General features: G+C 35.9%; 1 protein-coding gene across 1 annotated transcript in view; it reads right to left on the reverse strand.

Annotated features, from left to right (window-relative positions):
* Window positions 1-452: 452 nt before the first annotated feature.
* Window positions 453-21,991, reverse strand: part of LOC106663930 (out at first protein) — a 66,006-nt gene continuing 44,467 nt past the window's right edge. Inside the window, exons 2-3 of the mRNA XM_024228530.1 lie at window positions 3,081-3,340; window positions 453-907 (exon numbers count right to left, since the gene is read on the reverse strand). Coding sequence (XP_024084298.1) covers window positions 3,084-3,340 — 257 coding nt within the window. The 3' untranslated portion in view covers window positions 453-907; window positions 3,081-3,083. The remainder of the gene's footprint in view (window positions 908-3,080; window positions 3,341-21,991) is intronic.

A 21,991-nucleotide genomic window follows, 5' to 3' on the forward strand; every position in this document is an offset into this window, starting at 1 on the left:
ATAGGAGTAGAGTCCTTGATAGATCTCAAGTAGGAAAATATCAAAACATGAATGTTTTAAGACTTCAAACTGGCAACGTTTCTTGATTCACATTCATTTCATAGTGTACACCATACTATATAACATTAACTGGTACATATTTAAAGTAAATTTTATAGTTGGGATGTTGATAAAATGTGTTATTTATGTTAAAGTGGAAAACCTTCCTTATTTTATATATGGACATCCAAACAAATCAAGGTATTATTAAATATAAAAATACAGTCAACCAGAAAACACTGGCCTTCGTTGTTTCTTACCTCCTAATACGAATCATTTTGGTACATAATTTTGACGTAATTAAAAAAACACAAAATTTGATTCCTTATTTTAATTGTTTCTGTTCGATTTATACAGTAAAAGAATTCACAGTAGTAAAAACATATTCTTATAAAAATAAATGAAAGCGTATATGTAAACTTAGAGGTTTATTGGTACTTCCAAAAAGTATATACAGAAAAGAAATGTATTTCCACCTGAGTCTTATTATAGTTATTGTTCCAGTATTTGAAATAAAATTATAAATTTACAACAATACAAAGTATATAACGAATTTAATACGCAAATAAACTACAACAGATATTTCTCAAAATTCAACTGTGTTTATTACTTAAGTTAATTGCAAAGTAACATTAACATATAGGCTAAAAACTATAAAAATAATGTTCCCATTTAAACAACTATTCTTATTTATAAAAATAATTAAATAAATAAAATAATATTATTTAAAAGATGTTTGGCGGTGGAAAGCTGAGATCCATTCTTTTTTATGTTCATCTCGATCAGACTTAACTTATTTCATCGCCACGCCCTGCTTTTCCCCTTAGATTGGGCTTTGTTCAGCAAGCGGCGAAGTTTGATCTGGCAACTGAAAACATGGAAAAATTATATAATATATTCAATTAGATAATCCAAGCCCACGGCTTTTAAATGTACTGAAATTAAATGCAAACCAGAGAAAATAAATGCGGATGTTTAATCAGTTCGATATTCCGAGAAAATACAATAATAATTGAAAAAAACAAACATTTTCACAGCAACACCAAGTAGGAATGTTAGAAATTAAAAATCGTCCATCTAATTATTATTATGTTATATAGTTAGTTATATTTTGAAGGCGCTGTTTCCCGGAATCGAGATTTTCAAAAATTTTATCCTTGGAAGTATTCGCAGGAAGTGTTCTAGGATTTCGTGGTTATCTTCTTGGAGGTTTTTATTCTGGAAGTATTATATTAAATTTTCCTTTTCCATAGAAAACTGACTGGAATCTCCATTTTTCTAAATCCTCTCTATTATAATTCAGCTCGCATAAATTCATTCAATTTTTCTTCTCTTATGTGCATTTGTTAACCCAGTGATAACATTCGTTTTAAAATTATGTATTTAGAAAAATCCGAAAATATATTTCGAAGGCCAAAAGAAATATCAAGGGGAATCGCATAAACCTAGAGCCTTTTAAACGATATATACAAATATAATTCAAGAATCATTTATAAAACAAGATATAGACAAAAATTAACCAATTCCGATTCCAAAATACCAGTGGTTATTTATTTTTTTATTTTTGAACTGTATTGAATATTTCAACTCGACAATTATGCATCACAAGTAATGAACAAGAGTGAAAGAAACAAAAATTTAAATTTAGATCTCTGGGCTAGCACCTCTTTCTTAGGGAGGGTTTGAGAGGATTCGGCAGGATGAGAGCTGTTGGATGAGTCTGGGAGTGATTTGTGGAACTTCCAAAATCTCGATAAGATTATGTCGCGTACGAAGGGTGCATTAAGGTCATTAAGGTCTCAGTAGATACCATCATAACCATTTAGGATTTTTACAGGAATTTAAGATTAGGATGTTAGGATTCGTTGTATGTTGGTACGCTTGGCAGAACCCCCAAAATTTTCCAGTCCATAATTGTACATCGGTTTTACAATTCTATTGTATATTAGTCGTTCATTAGTCAGTGACGTATTTGATCTTTTGATGATTTGATGCTTCTTCTTCTAGCTGGTTTTCTCCGTTTCACAAGCCGACGACTTTTCATACGGTGATTTGTTGCTTCTTCCATCTGATTTCTATGCTTCACAAGCCGTTACTATTTTCTTTTTAAAAAAATTTTTTGTTTGTTTATTTCTACTGAGAAGTTTTCATTAAACAAATACATGTACCCAATTGATTTCGTTAATTAGTATTTTTAAAAATACAAATTATCCAGAAACCATGCGGCAAATCAACGGCGCTACCGCTAACACTTTTGCATGACTTTAAAACATTCCTGGTTTAGCCTACCTCTGAAAAATTAACCTAGTAAGAGTAATGTGTAATTAATAATTTTTTCTTCTTGGTATAAGGTGATGATGAGGGCAGGGCGTCGACGGAAATGATAGGTGTAGTACTTCGTCGATTTGCAAAAAATACACACCCTCACAAAAAATAATATCAAAATATTGAAATAGAAAATAGTGCCAAGATTTCTAACATAAAATTGGGAAAGAAGAAGAAAGTATTCTTAGAAATTGTGTTCTTTAGAGAAAAGCAAAACTAAAGAAAACAAACTTTTTTATGTTTAATTCGATATAATATATAACTAGAAAACATCATAAATTTCAATATAATTATTGCAATAAAGAACATTTATGTAATTGGTAACTTTTTATTAAATCATTATTTTTAGCTATATTTAGAATTTTATATGTTAGTGTGAAACATAAAAAAATAATTTAAAGAATATACAGTTGATTAAATAAAGTAAACTATAAAATAACATATAAATTTCACCCCATTTACCTAAAAGAACTTATACTTTAATAAAGCTACCTCGAGTAAAAATTAACCTTAGTAGCGTAAAAAGCTTACTACCAACATACCCTTCCATTATCCAAGGTATATTCATTCTGAAATTCATAAATAGAAAGTCTGCATACAAGAGTCATTGAAAGTTTTCCAAGTGAAGTTCCATCTTTCAACTAGTTATGTTAGAATCTTAGAAAAACTACCATTTAAAGTGGTCAGTTCGGTATCTAAAAAAGTACTTTCTTTACCTGTCATTCGTCCCAAAGGCAGAGTTGTTTTTGACGCACATAATAAGAATAGAGATGGCACTTTCGGCAGGTCCTGATACCACACCTGTAAGAAGAGCCGTCTTTGGAACGGCAGTACTTGAGACCGCAAGGGTACCATCCAATGCAGGTTTCGAGCCTACACGTGCACGGGGCCCACATCCCCTTCGCTTCTCTGCAAGTTGAACTCGCCAGCGGGGTCTCTCTCACAGAGCCGAGCAGCCTTATCATCTCAGTCCTCCCTGAAAAATCGTAAAGCGATGTTTCAACAGTTTATCGACAAATGTTCGATAACAATTTAAGGAAAAGCCGGTTCATTAAGGACGGTTGCAAGTACGGGGAAACGGAAACGGGCTGGTGTAAATTTCATTAACAGGGATTAACTGGGTTTCAGTTATACAGGGCGTTAATCAAGTCTCGGTTTAACACGCTGTGTGAATCTGCTAAAGTAAACTGGCTTTACCATGCTTACCACATCAACCGGAATGCAGTTTTCGTATTGTAAAACGTTTAGAATATTTTATCCGAGCCAGATTTAGTTCTTAGTCTATCTTAAAAAAATTAGGGCGGGCAAGCTAAGACTTTCAGAAAAGTAGGCCAGAAAAATATTTTTTCGGAACACAAAATTCGGATTTATTTTAAGCATCCTACATACGAATTTACATAGCAATAAATAAATAAAAAATAAATTGCTTGATGAATCAGCAGGTGTATTTTTCCCGACATCCTGTGTTCCACTTAAAATACAGAACTTCTCTGGGCTCTAATAACTGAATCTTACTACGCCTTTGGGAAGCTGCACTTCTTTCATTGAACTTATATTAACAACCATTTTTATGCTATTATAAGCGAGAGTTTTTATATTTTGGGAGTTTCTGATTATTTCTTTCTTATTTTTCTCATTTCTAATAAATTACGATTATCAATCAAACACTCGTCGATACAGACTGAAAGAAGAGAAATTCAGCTTTCGAACGGTTGTAATAACGTTGGATTTGGGTAAAATTCAGAAGAGGTAGAATTTTTAAGTGGAACACCGGACACCGGAGAGAAAAAAATGCCCCCGGCGAATTCAGTCCATAAATTTATATGCTTTTGTTGCGATGCAATTAATATTCAAGTGTGTTAAAAGGTGGGTAAAATGAATCCAGATTGTTAAAAAAAAATGCTTGTTTGACCTACTATACTAAAACGTCTTTTGGTTTTTATATATTTAATGGTGCAACTTTTTAAATATGTAATCTTAATATGATCCTGCTTATTATTTTTCTATCCTAGGTTAAAAAGAATTTGAAATGCATGCACAATAAAGGCATGAAAGCATATTGAAAAAATTAATTACGTTCTTTTTTAAAATAATCTCGGCTCCTAGGGGTTTGTGGGCAAGAACGAAAAAGAAGGGATGAAGACTAATATTTTTTGACTTGCATCGCCAAATAAACTTTAAAATAAAAATTATAAGGAAGATTGCATTCACTTGAACGTTTGTTATAGATATTATAAACTAAAAATTACAGAATCTGTGGCTTTTGCCTTCCATTTTTGATGTGAGTATTTTTCCGATTTTAATTGATAAAGGCTCGCCATTGTTACAAGGAATCATAATAATTTTCTTTATTTTCTGAAACTAAAATATTGACATATTCTTAAACTACAACTGCCATTGATTCGACCGTTCCTTTATACATAAAGCGTTATACTTAGCCACTTAGCCGATGCTTTCATGATTTCAGAACATTTTTTATCTTAATCCAGGGCCTACAAAGGGCCGAAACATTGGGAAAATTACGATTTTATGCTTAAAAAACTATTGAGTTTTTATTTTTAAGTTATGTAGTTTTTGAGTAAACCAACGGGGACATAATGACGGTTGATATCCTGTATATTTTTATCTGTATATTTAGTTAGAAGTCTGTATCTTGTTAAACACGCTATTAGTACTTCGCAATCGTCACTGAACCTTCACAAAAATTTATTGTCTTTTTTAACCTTTTTAACTATTTAATTAAACAATTCCGCATTAACGTTTATCAAACCATTTAATTAAGGTTTTAAGTTGAGATAAGAAAGTGAGTGTCACGAGCGGGATTCGAACCCACGACCTTCGGCTTGATATGCCGCTGCTCTACCACTTGAACTATCGTGACCTCGATCCACTCGCACACTAACTTCCCATCTCAACCACACCTTTTTGAATTTTCCCTTCTTTTTGTCATTTTTCAAATCTATTTGATTCTCGGCTACAAATGAAATGGCCACGGAGAGCTTTAGTGAAGTATACTTCATTTTAATTCATTAAATTCACTATTTTTCGTGGTCCGCTTGACCAATTAATATCAATCAATTAATTAAGGTTTTCAGTTGAGATAAAAATGGCAAAAAGGAGGGAAAATTCAAAAAGGTGTGGTTGAGGTGGGAAGTTAATGCCCGGGGGGATCAAAGTCACGATAGCTCAAGTGGCACAGTAGCGGCGTATCAAGCCGAAGGTCGTGGATTCGAATCCCGCTCGTGACACTGACTTTTTATCTCAACTTAAAACCTTAATTAATTGCTTGATATTAATTGGTCAAGCGGACCACGAAAAATAGTGAGTTTATCGAACCATTCTACGAAATATGGTGTTAAAGGGTAAAAGTGTCCCAATTAAAAAAAAAAAATCAATCAATAATTTAAGAGTGTTCAATTACACCCGAAAGCTGTTAATCAAATATATAAGGCAGAATTTGTACTTGAGGAAAAACGTATATTATTTATTAGCTATACATTGAAGAAACTCATATATTTTTATGTCTCATGGTATATGGAAGATAGCATTGAGGAAAACTTAAGAAAATAAAAATGTATGGAACTGTTTGAAGGTATAAAAATTCTACTCCTGAAAATGAAGTTGTAGACTACACAAGTACGAACAGTAAGTACGGAGGAGACTTAATTGTGCACATTTACCATTAAGTGCTGCGTTCTTGTTAAGTAGACAAACACCCTAGTAACTAGGAGAAACATTGCTCTAAACAAACGTACAGAAACAAAATTGTTATTTTTATAATTAAGCAAAAGGTCAGAAGATTGTTGGCGATGGGTAACCGGCGTCTACAGGTTTACAAAAAACGGCACGTCTTAACATGCTCGTACGAGCTATATTTTCACTTTTGGTTCCGTCCTTCATTGTTTTCTCGGACTAACAACTCGAAGATAATGGAACTTTACAGAAAATATAAACACTGAGACCTCAAATTAATTGGTTTCTTCAAAACAAAACCGGATTTAAAAGAGATTCGGCTCTGTAAACATTGGAGGAAAATAATTCCAGAGGCCGAGATAGAAGGTTAGCGAGTGCAATGTTATTTTACAGGTGGTAAAACCTACTCGTACCTCCAAGGCTGCAATTTAATTTTTAATAAATAAGAATAACATAGAGGATTTAAAACAGGTTTATCTGGAAAAAATGACGTCCTAGATATAACAAACGTTCATTTAAAACAATCATCATGTTATATAATCCAACGAAAAATTTACATAGTTGGCATATCCAGGCACTGTAGACTTTTTCTTGCTGTTATTAATAAACAAAGTTGTTTATAAACCACTGTTTGGAAGATTTCCAGTAAAAATATTTATTTTGTTGACGTTTCAAAGTTTATGAAATAAGAACTGAACGGTATTTCATTTGAGCGTTCTTACCCCTTTCTTTTCCTTCAGACTTTCAACATAGACCATAACTATAATCGTTCGTATCTGTAAATAAACATTACAGAAACTCGCCTATTGTTTTAATGAATAACCCAAGTTGGACCATTAACTGGTGGAGTCTGTCTGTCCCAAGTTTTTAACTCGGCAAGCCTGGGTTGCGGTCGAAGTAATGGTTCCGATACTTCCGCCCCTCGCGACAGTCCACAAGCCCACAGCAATTTACAACTTCTCTTCCAACTAAGTTTCACTATCGACGTCGTGGGAAGGGGGATAAAGAGCAATAAAATAAATGGTTTCATTTGACAGGTTCAAATGATCTTTCTGTTAAAGTTTGAAGAACATTTTTGATAAAAACCTGGGGAAAACTCGCCAACTGGTCGTAACTCCTGAGACTCACGATTTTAGTTATTTCTGTTCGCTTCAAAGATTTTACGTCAGTAAAATTATTAATTGTCAAATTATTAAAGTAAATTGTGAAACCGAAATGGATTTGATTAAAATAAATAATTCATTGCCTGTAAAATTCATTAAGAATCGAAATTTAATTTAATTTATTAATTATTCGGAAACCGTGCCAACGTTTCGATCTTTATTGAGATCATCTTCTGGGCTCGAAGTGTTTGTTTTCTGCGTAATTGTGCCATTCTTGTGTGTCGTGTTGAGAATGCCCAATTTAATAAATTTAGCTTCAGGGGCGTTGGGACGGCGCTCGTCAATTTAAGGTAAAGGTTCCGGGTTCGAATCCAGCGGCCCTGCATTTGAACTCAACATACAAAACATGGGTATTTTTTCAAAACACTGGCACCCGAGGTTGATATGATCTCTGCTGTTCCAAACCGTCGTAAAAAAAACCCCTCAGAAATGAGTTCATATAGATTTAGTCAAATTTTCTACCACATATGACGTCGGATTTATTACGGATGATAAACATTGACATGCACATCCTGTTTTTTAAATCTTCGTTCTCCAAATGATAAAATGTCCTTTATTTTATTTAGGCCGTATGTTGAAGGAAACAATCCAGACCTGGCTGCTGAGGGTAAAAGTAATCCAATTGTTGCTTAAATCCATTGGAAGGGTTATCGTTGAGATTAAATTGGAGAAACCGGAGACCAATCGGGAGATAGCGGATTACAAATTTACGAATTCCTGGGGCTAGCAATTAAAGGCAGTGGAATAACTAGGAGGCGTTTTTTATACAGCTCCCTTCCAGTTAACACCAATTCCCCCCTCACCGTCGTTCTCTCACTCGGTCAACCTATCTAATCTGACAACCAATGAAACCGTGGACCGCTTCATTTGCACGACAATTCGATATATTGGGTTTATTCAATCAAGTGTGTTACTCGCAAACATTCCTAGCTCTAATAATTTCTTCCTGACCCTCACTTATTTCGTTTTCCTACTCCGTTTGACGAGTTTTCAATTTGAAACTCGTGCAAACCTCAATTTAACAAGAGTGAAATTGAGTTAGTAGATTTAACTCAACAACTGGTACGAATTCAACTGGTGAAACGGTACTCACACGTACACTAATGTTTCATTCTGGAAAAACCTATTTCCTTAAATTAAATGGTTCAAACGTCCGTTTTGCTTATAAAAAAACTGGTATATATTTGGATTCCGAGGAGAAACAAAAAATAATATAATGGATATGATTAAAATAAAACGTTTAATATAAATGTAAGCCATTTGAGTTTTAAAGAGAAAAAGGACTTTATATTTTTATATCGAAAGTGTATCGCGATATGAATGCTGACAAAAAGGTAGCAGGTCTATTTTTGCATATAACTAAGGCAGTTAATAAGCTAGATCACCACGGCCAAGTTTGGCCTTAATTCTGTTTGGCGAGGAGCAATGATGCAGCCCCAGATCCCGCTAAAGGCTAAACTGCATATCTTTAACGCGGTCTCACGCTCAATTCTGTGTTATGCTGCACAAGTATGGGGATCAGAGGAATTCGTGGAGGTGGAGAGGGTGCTGTGGTTCTTCATATGAAAACTGTTCAGTCTTCCAAACTACACTCCAATTTACATACTGCACATTGAAACCAGCCTTCACCCAATCTTTCTATTCACGTTGACTCTGAGTGGTCGTTATTTGGTTAAGGTGCTCCGAATGGACCACTCCAGGTTCCCCCGAATGGTGACTGAAGAGATCATCAGGCTGGGGATATCTTGGGCTGCTGACTGGGGGAGAGTGGCGGACAGGGTAGGAGTAGGTTTGTTCTCTTTGCAACCCGAGAGTAAGGCTCTCTCTCTTCAACTGCACTCAATTATTAGTCGACTGAAAGATAGTTTTATGGTGAGCAACATAGAGAGTGCAGGCTTCCTGTCGATACCGTATATATAGGTTGCTGGATCACGGAGTCAGATGTGCCAGCTTGGTTGGGGACCAAAAGCCAAATAAGAAAATTACAGACATACGTTGGATCCTAAAACTGAGGGGAGAATTGCTGAACCTACGGCATAAGCCGTATTATCTCCTCAGCCAACAGGAGGGTGAGTTATGCAATTACCGGGTAAAGGAAGACATATACCATTTTGTCGCAGAATGCCCCATTCTGTCCCCCTATCGTTTTTCTGCGTTCGGCGAAAAAACCATATCACATTGCTCAACGGACCAGATTGGACAAATTTGGTAAATTATGCTAAAGCGGCCTGGGCCTATCGAAGGCTAATAGTAAACGAATTTAATTAGTAATTCTCTTTTCTTTTCCCCTTTTGCTGTCCATCTCTTTGCCCACGCTCTTCCCATGATATTTAGTGTTTCTGTTTCTCCGGTCTCAGCTCCGCTCATTGATTTTTACTTCTCAGTTTTGTGTCCTTTTGATTTAGTATTTTGTTATAGATATTACTCTTAGCATAGATTTAGTTTAATGCATTTGTATGTTTATTCTACAGGATTAGTCAATAATTAATCCAAGCTCCGGCAGACGGTTACCTTGCCGTATTAAGTTTATTTTCTTGTGTGAATTATATGTAATTTTTTTTTCTTCTTGTGCAATAAACTTATTATTATTATTATCATTATTATTAAGCTAGGTCACCAGATATCAATTGAAGACTTGAGGATCATATTCCTTTACAGTGATCCACTATTATTCGACAAAGTTACGTCGGTGCGTAAGAAATGGTACCACATTAACTACCATCATGGAATACCTCAGGGATCTGTACTGGGTCCTATCCTTGTTTGAATTTTCCTCATAAGCATGGAATCCATATTAGCGTCAAACTGTTTGGAGCTCCCAACTTTATAAACGTATTAGGCAGTGCCAGAACTTTGAGTTGACCTTATAGGCTTGGAAAGCAGTCGGAGGTGATACTATCTGATAGTATCTGTTATAAATGTATCCTTGACATGTTTGTTATTGATCTCAAGTGAACGGAGAGGCTCATCCCTAACCCGGAAGAATGTCCAATACTCAACATAGTAGTGACGGAGCCAAGGACCATGTGGTGTTTTTATTTATGCTCCTTTATGCCCATGTTCACAGCGTTTCCCATCTTTGAGCCATCTGAATATCACAGAAGAGCTCTCGGCTTTTGTTCTTTCGTTTTAGCTTTCCATCGTGCTCTCTTTTCAATAATTAAGCTGGATGAATGGTTTTTGCAAGTTCTAGAATTTTATCTGGAGAGTCCGAAATAGTTTTAAGCATGTCAGTTATTTTTCAGTGTGACGATTTCTTTACACCTTGCATATAACTTAAAAACCAGTAGTACGATTTAATGATTTTATCTGTAGAATGTTATAAAACAGAGTGAGTTTCAATTATCCTTGTTTTTTTAAAGCTCCAATCACAACATTTCCTTTGAAGACCCCCCTCCCCCAGAAAATAATGTACGTTTTAATCAGCAGTCCTTTTTTATCTTCTTATTTTTTAAATTTTGATTTGGCCAGCATTTGTTTGATCTTTTGTTTACACTTTGTAAGTCGAAAAACAGTATGATTTTATCATTTTAACTGTAGATTGTACTTTTGTATACTATTTATATAAGTAATTTCATTTTCTTTAATTTTTAATGTATCAACTCTAATATTTACGTATGCATAGATAAATATTTGAACCCCTGTTTACGTTCAACTTGATGCGAAACATTTTATTTTGTGGTATATTTTGTGTTTTCAAGGGTATTCAAATTTTCCTGTAAATTATATTGTATTGTATTCATATTCAATAAAGTTGGTAAGAAAAGCGTATTGGTTAAAATTACTCAAAATGTAATGAGGGTTGGATTAGGAAAATAAACGAAACTAACCTTCGCAACATAAACAAGAACTATTTAAAAAGTAAGGAAAAAACTTTATCCAAGTGGGACAGGGTTTCAAAAATCAATATTTGTCCTTTTCCAGGCTTAAACTCGACTGGTCTTCCTATCACAGGACAAATCCTATTTGATAACGCTAACAAAACATTTAAAAAAAACTTAAATAAAGACTATGGCAGAAACAATTTAAATATTTTACATGTCTTCTAGTGTTCATAGAAAATATTTTCTTTTAAGTTGTAACCTTTAAAAGGACTCAATTCAATTGAATTCAAAGTTTGACATGAACTGTTTTAGAAACGATTAACAATATGCCGCGTATTTGCGTTCGTGATTCAAAGCCTAGGCTCAACAGCCCCCGACCAAACAGAAGAACAAACAGCGAGATTTGGCAGGCACACAAATGATAAAATCTCTTTTATCATTATCCACATTTGATAAATGTGCTAGCGTTTATTCCCATCAACTGTTTCTATCAGACCATTACTCACTTCTTTCAGATGCGATCTGTGTTTCGAGACAGGTTTCAACAAAAACAAAGCCCTCCCTCTTTTTTGTTCCATTTAATTATACTTAAATTACTCGGCGTTGTTAACGATTTGCATTTGTCTAATGGGTAGTTTCATGAATCAAAAACTTGGATAAATCACAATAAATTGTTATAACATTGAATGAAACTATAAAGGAGGAATCCTGGAAAGATATTATTAATTTAAATGTTAAAAAACCGGACAAATTTTCCTCTTTAATCAATTGTTTCAATTTTACTCGTGCCTCGACTTCCTCCGAAAAGATTTTAACTTCGGAGCAAACTCTAGGTAGGACGTTATCGAACTTGCCACTTTTGTCTTCCCATCTTGTTCGAAACTTCATGTTTCGCATCCAAGATAACTTTCAAACCAGTTTCCAGTTCCCCATTCTGACTTCATTCAAATGTTCCGATGTTTTGCGGTGTGTAATAATATCTTCACTGTTTGTACAAGTGCGAGTTATCGAATAATTTACCAGTTATATTGTCACTTTTCATTTATCGCATGTTTTGTATTAAACGTGACTTTTGAGGATGGCGAAATTGATATTTAAACCGCTAAAGTTGGTTTTATTATATTTTACAGATCTCACTACTAAGAATTAGTGGTTTGTAATTGTATGTTATATTAATTGCTCAAGATCATCAACATCTTCAGCCGTTGTGTATTCAGAATTACTATAACCAACTCTATGGATAAATCATGAATATGCATGTAATTTCTGTTATGATCCAGCATAATGAGGCTTCATCTCCACTTTTTCGAAGGAATACAGTTTAATTAAAAACAAAGGAATAATAAATTTTTATTCAAAGCTTAATTTTAACCTAATTGATTGAAAACGATTAAACTAGGTCATGCTGAACATGTTTAAATTTAACGATGACAATTCGGAAGGAAGCCGGGATGGAAGTTATAACCCAAACAGAGTGACATCCCTGGACCTGTACCTCGGTTGAATTACTCCTTTAGGAAACAGAGGAGATGAGCGGGAAATGACCTGGTCGCCACAAGGTAACATTTATTGGCCGGGCGTCGCACCCATTATCGAATGTAAAACGGCCATATTTCATGTTTCCTCTCGTCCAATTCCTATTCGGGGAATGGTCGTTTCCTCTGCGACCGTTTCTACTTCGGAATAAGGCTAATATATTGCACATGCTGCGTTGAAAATCAGATAAAGAGAAAATCACAATTTAAACAAAAGAACGAGTAAATATATTTATAATGACGCCAGTTATTAAGCTTTTAATGATAAATAATTATTAAAACTTGTGAAAACAAATGGCTTACAAAACTAAAACCAATGTGTGGTGATTGAATATAAAAAATATATTTTGCATTGTATAATTCATTTTTCCACATCCTAAATGTATTTATTAAATGTAAACATTGTTTGTAAATCCCAGGCATGAAGATGATCTCAATAAAGATCGAAACGTTGGCACGATAAAGAAAATGTTTTTCTGAAACTTACATCACACCAGACCGCATCTCACGATTTCTGCATAATTAAAACCAATGTAGTTCTGTTAAAGAATAAATTTTTCTAAAAATAAGCTATTTTAATCCGATAAAAAGGGGCAGTTAAAAGTGAGAGAATGAGACCGTCGTGAGGGAGAGAGAGAGAAAACATGAGAAAGAGAGAAAACAAGAGAAACCGAGAAAGCAAAGAGAGAGGGAGAAGGGGAGAACGAGCGAGCGAGAGAGAAAGAATGAGAGGGGGTGGAGGAGAAAGAGAGAGAGGGCGAGGAAGAAAGAGCGAGAGAGAGAATGAGAGGGGGAGGACTAGAAAGAGAAAGAGGGAGAGGGAGAAGGGGCGAAAGAGCGAGAGAGGGAGAATGAGAGGGGGAGGACAACAAAAAGAGAGAAAGAGAGGGAGTGGGAGGAGGGGAGAAAGAGGAGCGAGAAGGAAAGAATGAGAGGGGTAAAGGAGATAGATAGATAGATGAGATAGATAGATAGATAGATAGAGAGAGAGAGGTAGAATGAGAGGGGGAGGACAACAAANGAGAGAGAGAGAGAAAGCGAGAGAGAGAGAATGAGAAGGGAGGACGAGAGAGAGGGAGAGGGAGAAGGGGCGAAAGAGCGAGAGAGGTAGAATGAGAGGGGGAGGACAACAAAAAGAGAGAGGGAGAAGGAGAAGGGGAGAAAGAGCGAGCGAGAGAGAAAGAGTGAGATGGGGAGGACGAGAAAGAGAGAGGGAGAGAGGGAGAAGGGGCGAAAGAGCGAGAGGTAGAATGAGAGGGGGAGGACAACAAAAAGAGAGAGAGAGGGTGAGGGAGGAGGGGAGAAAGAGCGAGCGAGAGAGAAAGAATGAGGGGGTGGAGGAGAAAGAGAGAGAGGGAGAGGGAGCGAGAGAGAGAATGAGAGGGGGAGGACGAGAAAGAGAGAGGGAGAGAGAATGAAATAATCGCCAGGACGGCGTCATTGTCATGCATAAGGATTTCTTCCTTAGGTTTCGCGTATTTTCTCTGTTTCACCATAAAACGTTTAGTATTTAAAAAGAAATTTGGATTGTCAATATGTACAATTCACCAATAAGCTGCACTAATGAAAATTTAAACGATGACAAATTCGAATCTACCGTCAACGAACTGGTACTTTAAAAATTGCACTCTGGGCGCATCTATTTAAAGCTTTATTTTATCCACGCGGAGGACGCGATGAGCTTTGAAGAATTGACGAAACCGTTTATTGACTACATAACTTCATTCTTTCACCATCAACATATACAAAGTATGTGCTGTTAGGAAAGTATGTTAATATTTGATTTGAAACATGTTAGGAGCACACTTGATGCGAAAACTTTTGATTGAAAGAATTTCTTACATAAATACTTGAAAATGAAGTTCTGATATTATACCGGAATCTTGCTTTATACAGAAATATGGACAAGTAAGACTAAATAAACTTTTAAAATTAAAAACAGAAACAAAGTTAAATGCCAAATAAATGATATAATTACGAAAATATGATACGTTTAGTGGGTATTCCCAACGAAAATGACTAACCGTCGCTCATCATACTATTTATAACAATCAATCTAAAAGCAAAGAAGCATAAAAGTACATATATTTTGTAAGCTTCAGACATAACTATTACAATTGGCACAAAGGAGAAAGGTACAATTACCCGAATAACTCGAAACCTCTCACGAAGTCAGGTTTAGTTTCACTTGCAGACACATGATCATGTTAGCGATGCGAGAGTGTCATTGTGATAGACATTTGACACGACGCATTTCTGTTTGTGCTTTGCCGTTACAAGGGTGACAAAATGATCCCTTATTTAGAATAAATACTGCAGATATAAGTCGATTCTGTACTAAGAAAATAAATCGGACTTTTTGAAACATTCACTCACCAATAGAATAAATGAAGATGGGTGAGTAGTATCGTTTAAAAAAAAGTTCACCGACTGATTTGATTATTTAATTACTGACAGGTATATGAATAAGTATATTATTAACCTTACATAAAACCTTAACTTACACGTAACTTGATAAGTCGAACCAGCAGAAAACAAAAGCACGAACAAGACATGATGTAAGAAATAAGATGAAACTCATCATAAAACATGTACTAAACTAAAATACGAGTTTAACTGAACTTAGCAACCCTGCAAGAATCTATTGTGTTGGCCTCAATCAGCCGTAAAGCCCTACACAAATTACGAAGTAAATACGACTAAAAGGAAATGGCATAACGACCGGCTGCGAAATTTCTCGGAATATTCACCGTGATGAAGTGAATAATTGATTAATGTTTTTTTAATCTACTTTATCACATGGCTTGGTAAGGCGTTAGTCTATAGGATTGGTGATTTTTGGACGCCCTGAAGTTGGTTGCCTTTAGTGATTTCGAGTTAATGGTCATTGAAACATAACGAATGCCAAGGTGATGTAACGCAATGATTTCCCCTTTTCATGAATGATTCTGACTGATTCATCCCATTTTAAACGGCTCATTATGACAAAGGAAATTAACAAGTGCAGAAAATAGAAGAAATTGCCACCTGGGCCTAACTAAAAGTAAAAAAACCGACTGAAAGGGCCATTGAAATGAACCAAAAATTACGTTTATCCTTCGTTTGCCGGAAAACGTTATTAAACTCTCATAGAAAAAACAATATTACTACAAATACAAATCAAACCGTATAAAAACTATGGTGAAAAATGAAAACATCGAGATTTTTAGGTATTGGGATTTTTCTTTCGGATGTGTATAAATAGGATTTTTTACTTTGTCTTAATAATAAGGAAAGAAGAAGAGTAGACAATTTGATCGAAATACTAATGGACTTTCCTTAGTCAAAAAAAGTTGAATTTTAATTTTGCCTTAAATTGAGCATTCCAGAAAATATATATTACATTCTGCTTTGTACACTTTTTACAGGATAATTTAAACTAGAAATGCATTTTTGTTTACTGCTTTACGGAAACAGGCTGGGGAAATGTTTAAAGCAGAATTGAAAAAAAAATCGTGTTTCATTTTTCCTTGAATACTGAACACTAATTGCAATATAATTGAAAAGAGGAGTCTTATTTCATCTCAGCAATTCAGGCAGTCATTAAATACTGGGCCCTTTTTTTCTAATTTGTGGAGGATTTTCTGGGATCGTTTTTAATTTAGCCGCCCAGAGGAAATATCTTCGTGAAGTGCTGAGTAATTGTTCAATAATAAGAAAAGTGGTCTGTGGAGTTTGAATTAGCAATTAAGGGCAAAACCCTCTCTTAATTGTGCTTTTATTAAATTTATTATATTTTCTCCCTTCGAACAGTTCAGAATTATTGATTTTTAATGGCTTTAGATATGTTCAAGAAGCTTCCTATTCACAAATGTGAAGAATATTCATAGCATTAACGGAAAATAATTCTATAATTCGAAAAATTCTAAGGTGAAGAGGTTCACCTCATCAGTCATGCTATAACTCCTAATGAAATAACTTACTATTGTTTACAAAAATACATACATGTATTTCTATTCTTTGGATCAATTGTGTAGTAACTATCGCTGAGCTACTGGCAATTCGCAAGTCTCTTAATCTCGTGGGTTCTAACACAGCTATGACCCAAAATCTGCCTTGCAGCCTTGGACCACCCCCATTCAAATGCCTCCCAATGACCACGATGTACTGACGTTGCTGAAACGCCTCCAACTGCAGGGAAGAATAGGTTAGTTTGTCTAGAGTCCAGGTCCTGCAAATATTAAGGGATCCCACATAGCAGATGGATTACAGGCCATTAATTAAGGGACGTCCCAAAGGGTGGCAGGACTGTAGTTTGCAAGTCAAAAGTATGGTTGTCAATGAAAATAGGTCGAGGCTAACATGAACGAAAACAAACTCCGGGAGATAAACGACTCTGGACGCATGGCCTGCTTCATATATAACAGAAAGGAAGAAGTGGTTCTTGCATGGTTGACGATTGGACATTGTAGAACCGCGAGACGCGCCCCCTATCTGTGGACCGTCCAACCAGATCATTACAATAAAATTCACACTTACGTCATGTATATTGTATACCATAGGCATCTAACTGCTTGACCAAGCATCCCGGAAATACCTAGCCGATAATCAGAATAGTATACATAAATTATTTGGATTTCTCTTATTGGCAAATTTACTCAACAAAATATGAGGTTCTCACGTTGTCTCCTTTTTCCTTATGGTTAAGAAAAAGTAAAATAAAATGTAATAACTGGGGAAGCGGACCCTCGGATGAGCGGCTGGGTTCCTGGCTAAGCCGTGAAATCATCTGGCTGGAACGTTCCTTCAATCTCGTACATAGAAATCTATGACGTGCTTAGATCGCGGACGCAAGGATTCTCTTCGGTGAAACCCTAGGGAGAGCTTGGCCCTGGGGACGGTGCTCCGTCTGAGTGATAGACCAACACCACACTGGACCCTTCCGTCTGTACTTGTCCGTGACGATCGGTCGAAGTTACCCAAATCATGTACACCGCCATATTTCTACAAGCCTATATTTTATGAACTTGGTGTGGCGTGTGACGTGTATAGCTAAGGGGCGGCCACGTTTTGGTCGTGGCCTCCTCATTTCAGCGTATATACGGCAAAATTGTACCCGATTTGGTACGGTCTTGAGGCGGTGCGGACCGAGGAAGGTTCAGCCTTCCTCTTACGTACCGACTCTCCGAGCGCTCTTTGGGCTTTGGATGACGGATCTCGGTGGACCCTCTCGTCGGGCTCTTGTTAGAAAGATATGCCGAACTTGAGCGCCTCGGAAAAACGGTGGTCTGGTCCCTGGACCTATCAGCCCGGAGAGTAACGAACACGCAGACGCGGCAGCGAAAGCCGGAACGTCTCACCCTCCCGACCGGACCAACGCGATCAGACTCTCTGATGCTAAACGAGCTGTCAAAAAGATGATAAGGGATAAATGACAGCGTTGGTGAGCAGGGTGATCCGAAACGCTCCTTCGTATTAAGAGCACGACCTGCAGGTGGCCCTCCAAGGATCTGAGCTAGAAGCTAGGTAAAGAAGGAATAGTTCTTGCGAGATTTAGAATAGGTCATACGCGGTTGCCACATGGGCACTTGCTAGTTGGATAATCCCCCCGCAGGTGTCCCTTATGCAGAGAAAGTTTGCTCGATGTGCTGCACATAAACGAAGCGTGTCGTGCTCCCTACAAGGCGCGAGTAGGCATGCCTCCAGATATAAAAGGGGTTCTCGGACACAGCAGCGAGTTCCAGGTCCCCTGTTCCGCTTTTTAAGGTAATTGTTAAATTTTTATTGTATATAGAAGTTAAATTGTGTTTGTGTTTCTGGGTATTGTATGAGTGAACGTATTTATTAGTGTGACTGGGGAGGAGCTGATGGTAAAGTAGGTTCTCCACCGGCCCTCAGGTTGTGTGTATGACTTGGGTTGATGGCGGAAAAGTACCCCGTCGACCCCAATTTAGATTAGTTTATTATAGTGAACAGGTAGATGGAGGAATATCGAGTACTCCATCTACCAAACATAATGTGTGCGATCAATGTATATAGGTGTGAATGTGTATTAAGTGTGTGTTGCAGTATTTTACTTCCGCTCGAGGCAGAAATGACCTAGCTGTCGGATGCCCCTGCAAAAAAAAAGGTAGTGGAAGTTTCGCGAGCCCAGTTGGTTTATGCGATGTTAATCCCAATCATCCGTCTGCCCCGCATACCAAATAGTTATAAATCTCTTAGTGATTGGGGCAATCATGACCCTTGGTGATTGTGTCCCAAATTTATATATTTAAAGAAATCAAGAAACGAGTAACTTGTATGTCTTTCCTGAGTACCAAGAGACTACATATTTCTGGGAATAACTTCTGAAAAAATTTAACCAAGATTAAATATTTCTTTTCTTAAATTTTTCACATGCCAGATGAATAAGCAGCAACTCGTATAATGTAAATCACGCAAAAAAATACTTGTCATATGCTCATTTTCTTAACATGATTAGCATGATTTTCTTTCATCCGGTATCATTGAAAGTAAATAATTAAAAAAAAATCTCCGTTTAAAAAAATGTAATTATAACTAGCCAAATGGAAGATCGAACGAAGATAACGGCGGAGAAGTGGGATATTGCAAATTTTGCTGATTCAGCTTCGGTAATGTGATTACATGTTGGAAATTGGAAAGCCAGCACCCAACAGGCTTTCCCTTCCCTCAGTCGATAATAAAATTACTGTTGGAGTAGGTTTTTTATTTACATTATTAACCCACTCCAAATATGATTTGAGGAAATAATATAAATTTATATGTTAAAGACAAACGTAGGTACTCTTTGCAAATATAATTTTGTCATTGTCTATGAACGATATATAATGTGGAACGATATTGCTGGTTTCTTTTAAAGAATTTTACGCAATTTGTTTAATTTCTCGATAATTAATTGTCTTAAAAATATGTTCATTTCGGGAGGTAACCCCCACCGTATAATATTGAAAACAAGTCGTATAAATACAAAATTTGTTTAACTAATAAACAATGAACAATGAAGTTAACATAATGGTTCAATATAAATTGTCGATACTAATTAACACTAGGTTTGCTTGGTACCGTCGAGCAATCACACCTGTAAAGGGTGGCTCCGGTATACAATTAATTCAACAATCACCTGACCTGGCTTCCTCCTCCTTATAAATCACCAAAATGCATCTCCGCCCCTCACAACCCCTAACAACTGCCTCATTAACTAAAACCTGTCCTGACAAAGGCGATTCCCCTTTGTGACTAGGAAGCTAAGACAATTATTTATTTAAAACAGAATCGTATTAAAAGAAATGAAAAAAAACATGAAAACCAATTTAGCTTTAAATTATTTCAATTAATTAAGGTTTTTAGTTGAGATAAAAAAAGTCAGTGTCACGAGCGGGATTCGACCCCACTATCTACGGCTAGATACGCCGCTGCTCTACCACTTGAGCTATCGTGACCTCGATCCATTCGGACACTAACTTCCTATCTCAACCCCACTTTTTTGAATTTTTCCTCCTTTTTGTCATTTTTAATATCTTCAATTAATTAAGGTTTTTAGTTGAGATAAAAAATTCAGTGTCACGAGCGGGATTCGAACCCACGATCTTCGGCTAGATACGCAGTTGCTCTACCACTTGAACTATCGTGACCTCGATCCACTCGGAGACTAACTTCCCATCTCAACTCCACCTTTTGAATTTTCCCTCCTTTTTGCCATTTTTCAAATGTCGTGTGACATTCTCAGATGATGTGATTCTCGGTGACAAATGAAATGGCCACGGAGAGCTTTAGTGAAGGTATACTTCATTTTAACTTATTAAATTGACTAGTTTTCGAGGTCTGCTAAAAGGTGGATCTCGAGGTTACGATAGCTCAAGTGGTTGAGCAGCGGGTAACTAACCGAAGATCGTGGGTTCGAATCCCGCTCGTGACACTGACTATTTTATCTCAATTAAAAAACCTTAATTAACTGAAATATATTAATTGGTCAAGCGGACCACGAAAACTAGTAAATTTAGCTTTAAAGTTGAAAATTCATTAATATTAGACTAGAATCAATAAAAAAAAAATCGAATCATTAAAAAAATAAAAAAATAAAAAACACTGAAACTCCTTCTCCTTTTATTTTGGTTGTTGTTGGATTCATGTGAGAGGGAACTTCACCAACTTTTGGTTATCTAAACAAAGAAGCTGGGTTATGTAAACAAATAAATACCCTCCTAATATGAAAAAAAAAAAACATTAGGTCTTGCTTTGAAATAAAATAAAGCACGTGATATTCGAAAAGTCATGTTTCTAGTTCTGGTATACAGTTTCTCACCAGTTGTCTGAGAACAAACAATTCCCAAAACACAATATCTTAAATCTTTCCGAAAAAATGAATAAAAAACTTTTTTTAAATAATTACTCATTCTAAAATCATTAGGCCTGAAAGTATTTTTGAATTTCCATTACTAAAACACTTTGAACTTATTTTGTTGATCAACATTAATCAATGAGGATTGCGACTTTAAACAAATAGTATATTAAAACCACTTCTTTTTCACATGAATATTGATAGTATACAATTTTTTATTTTGCTTTTTTATTTACCTGAGCCTATTCTACTATGAATAATTTTAATTATATTATTTGATCGATCTTTCAATTTGTCAAAACAACATACGTTCCAAATTGACAGTTTTCGTCTTATTTATTTATTTGAACAAATTCAATACAGGATACATTCCCAAAATAGGACAATCATCTCAGTTGGAGTTGAAAATAACATCGGCATCATAAATTTTGGTGACTTCCACAGTAATATCTCCATTGACAGCATAGCGAATGTATTATTGAAAATTGTAACCTTATGCTTAGAGTCAGGTCTTCTTGAAGAAGACTTCAATCAATCCCACAAACCACGTCCTTTATCAGTAGGAAATCATCAGCAAGCGACATTATATTCTTAATAACTCTAGTAACATCATTGAAGATTAAAGGAAAAAATTGCCCCGGTGTGCAAGCCCTGAGTCTATACGAAACAGTAGAAAAAGCACCTTTATGGGAGACAAGAAATAATCTATTAACGAAGTATACTAGTAAGGGATATCCAATGCCAAAGGCTCGTAGCTTTTCACCAAGAATATATTTTATATCCACCCTGTCGAACGCTTTTGACAGATCAATGTAAAACATTTTTGCCAGATTTAACATTATTTAAAATAAAGTCTTTATATAACAGTAGGGTCGTTGGGGGTTGAATCGCCCCTTCATAAACCCATGTTGATCAATCGATATAAGTTCTAAGGCTGTAGATACAAACAAGCCCATGAACTTTGCAATAGGAGAACATCTGCTTATGGGCCTGTAATTGAATGGAACTGTCTCATTAATATTTTTATGAACAGGTAACGCATACGATAACTTCCACTCCACTTGTCAGGAAATA

The sequence above is a fragment of the Cimex lectularius genome, unplaced genomic scaffold (assembly GCF_000648675.2).
Source record: "Cimex lectularius strain Harlan isolate CLEC.00 unplaced genomic scaffold, Clec_2.1 scaffold260, whole genome shotgun sequence".
Lineage (NCBI taxonomy): Eukaryota > Metazoa > Arthropoda > Insecta > Hemiptera > Cimicidae > Cimex > Cimex lectularius.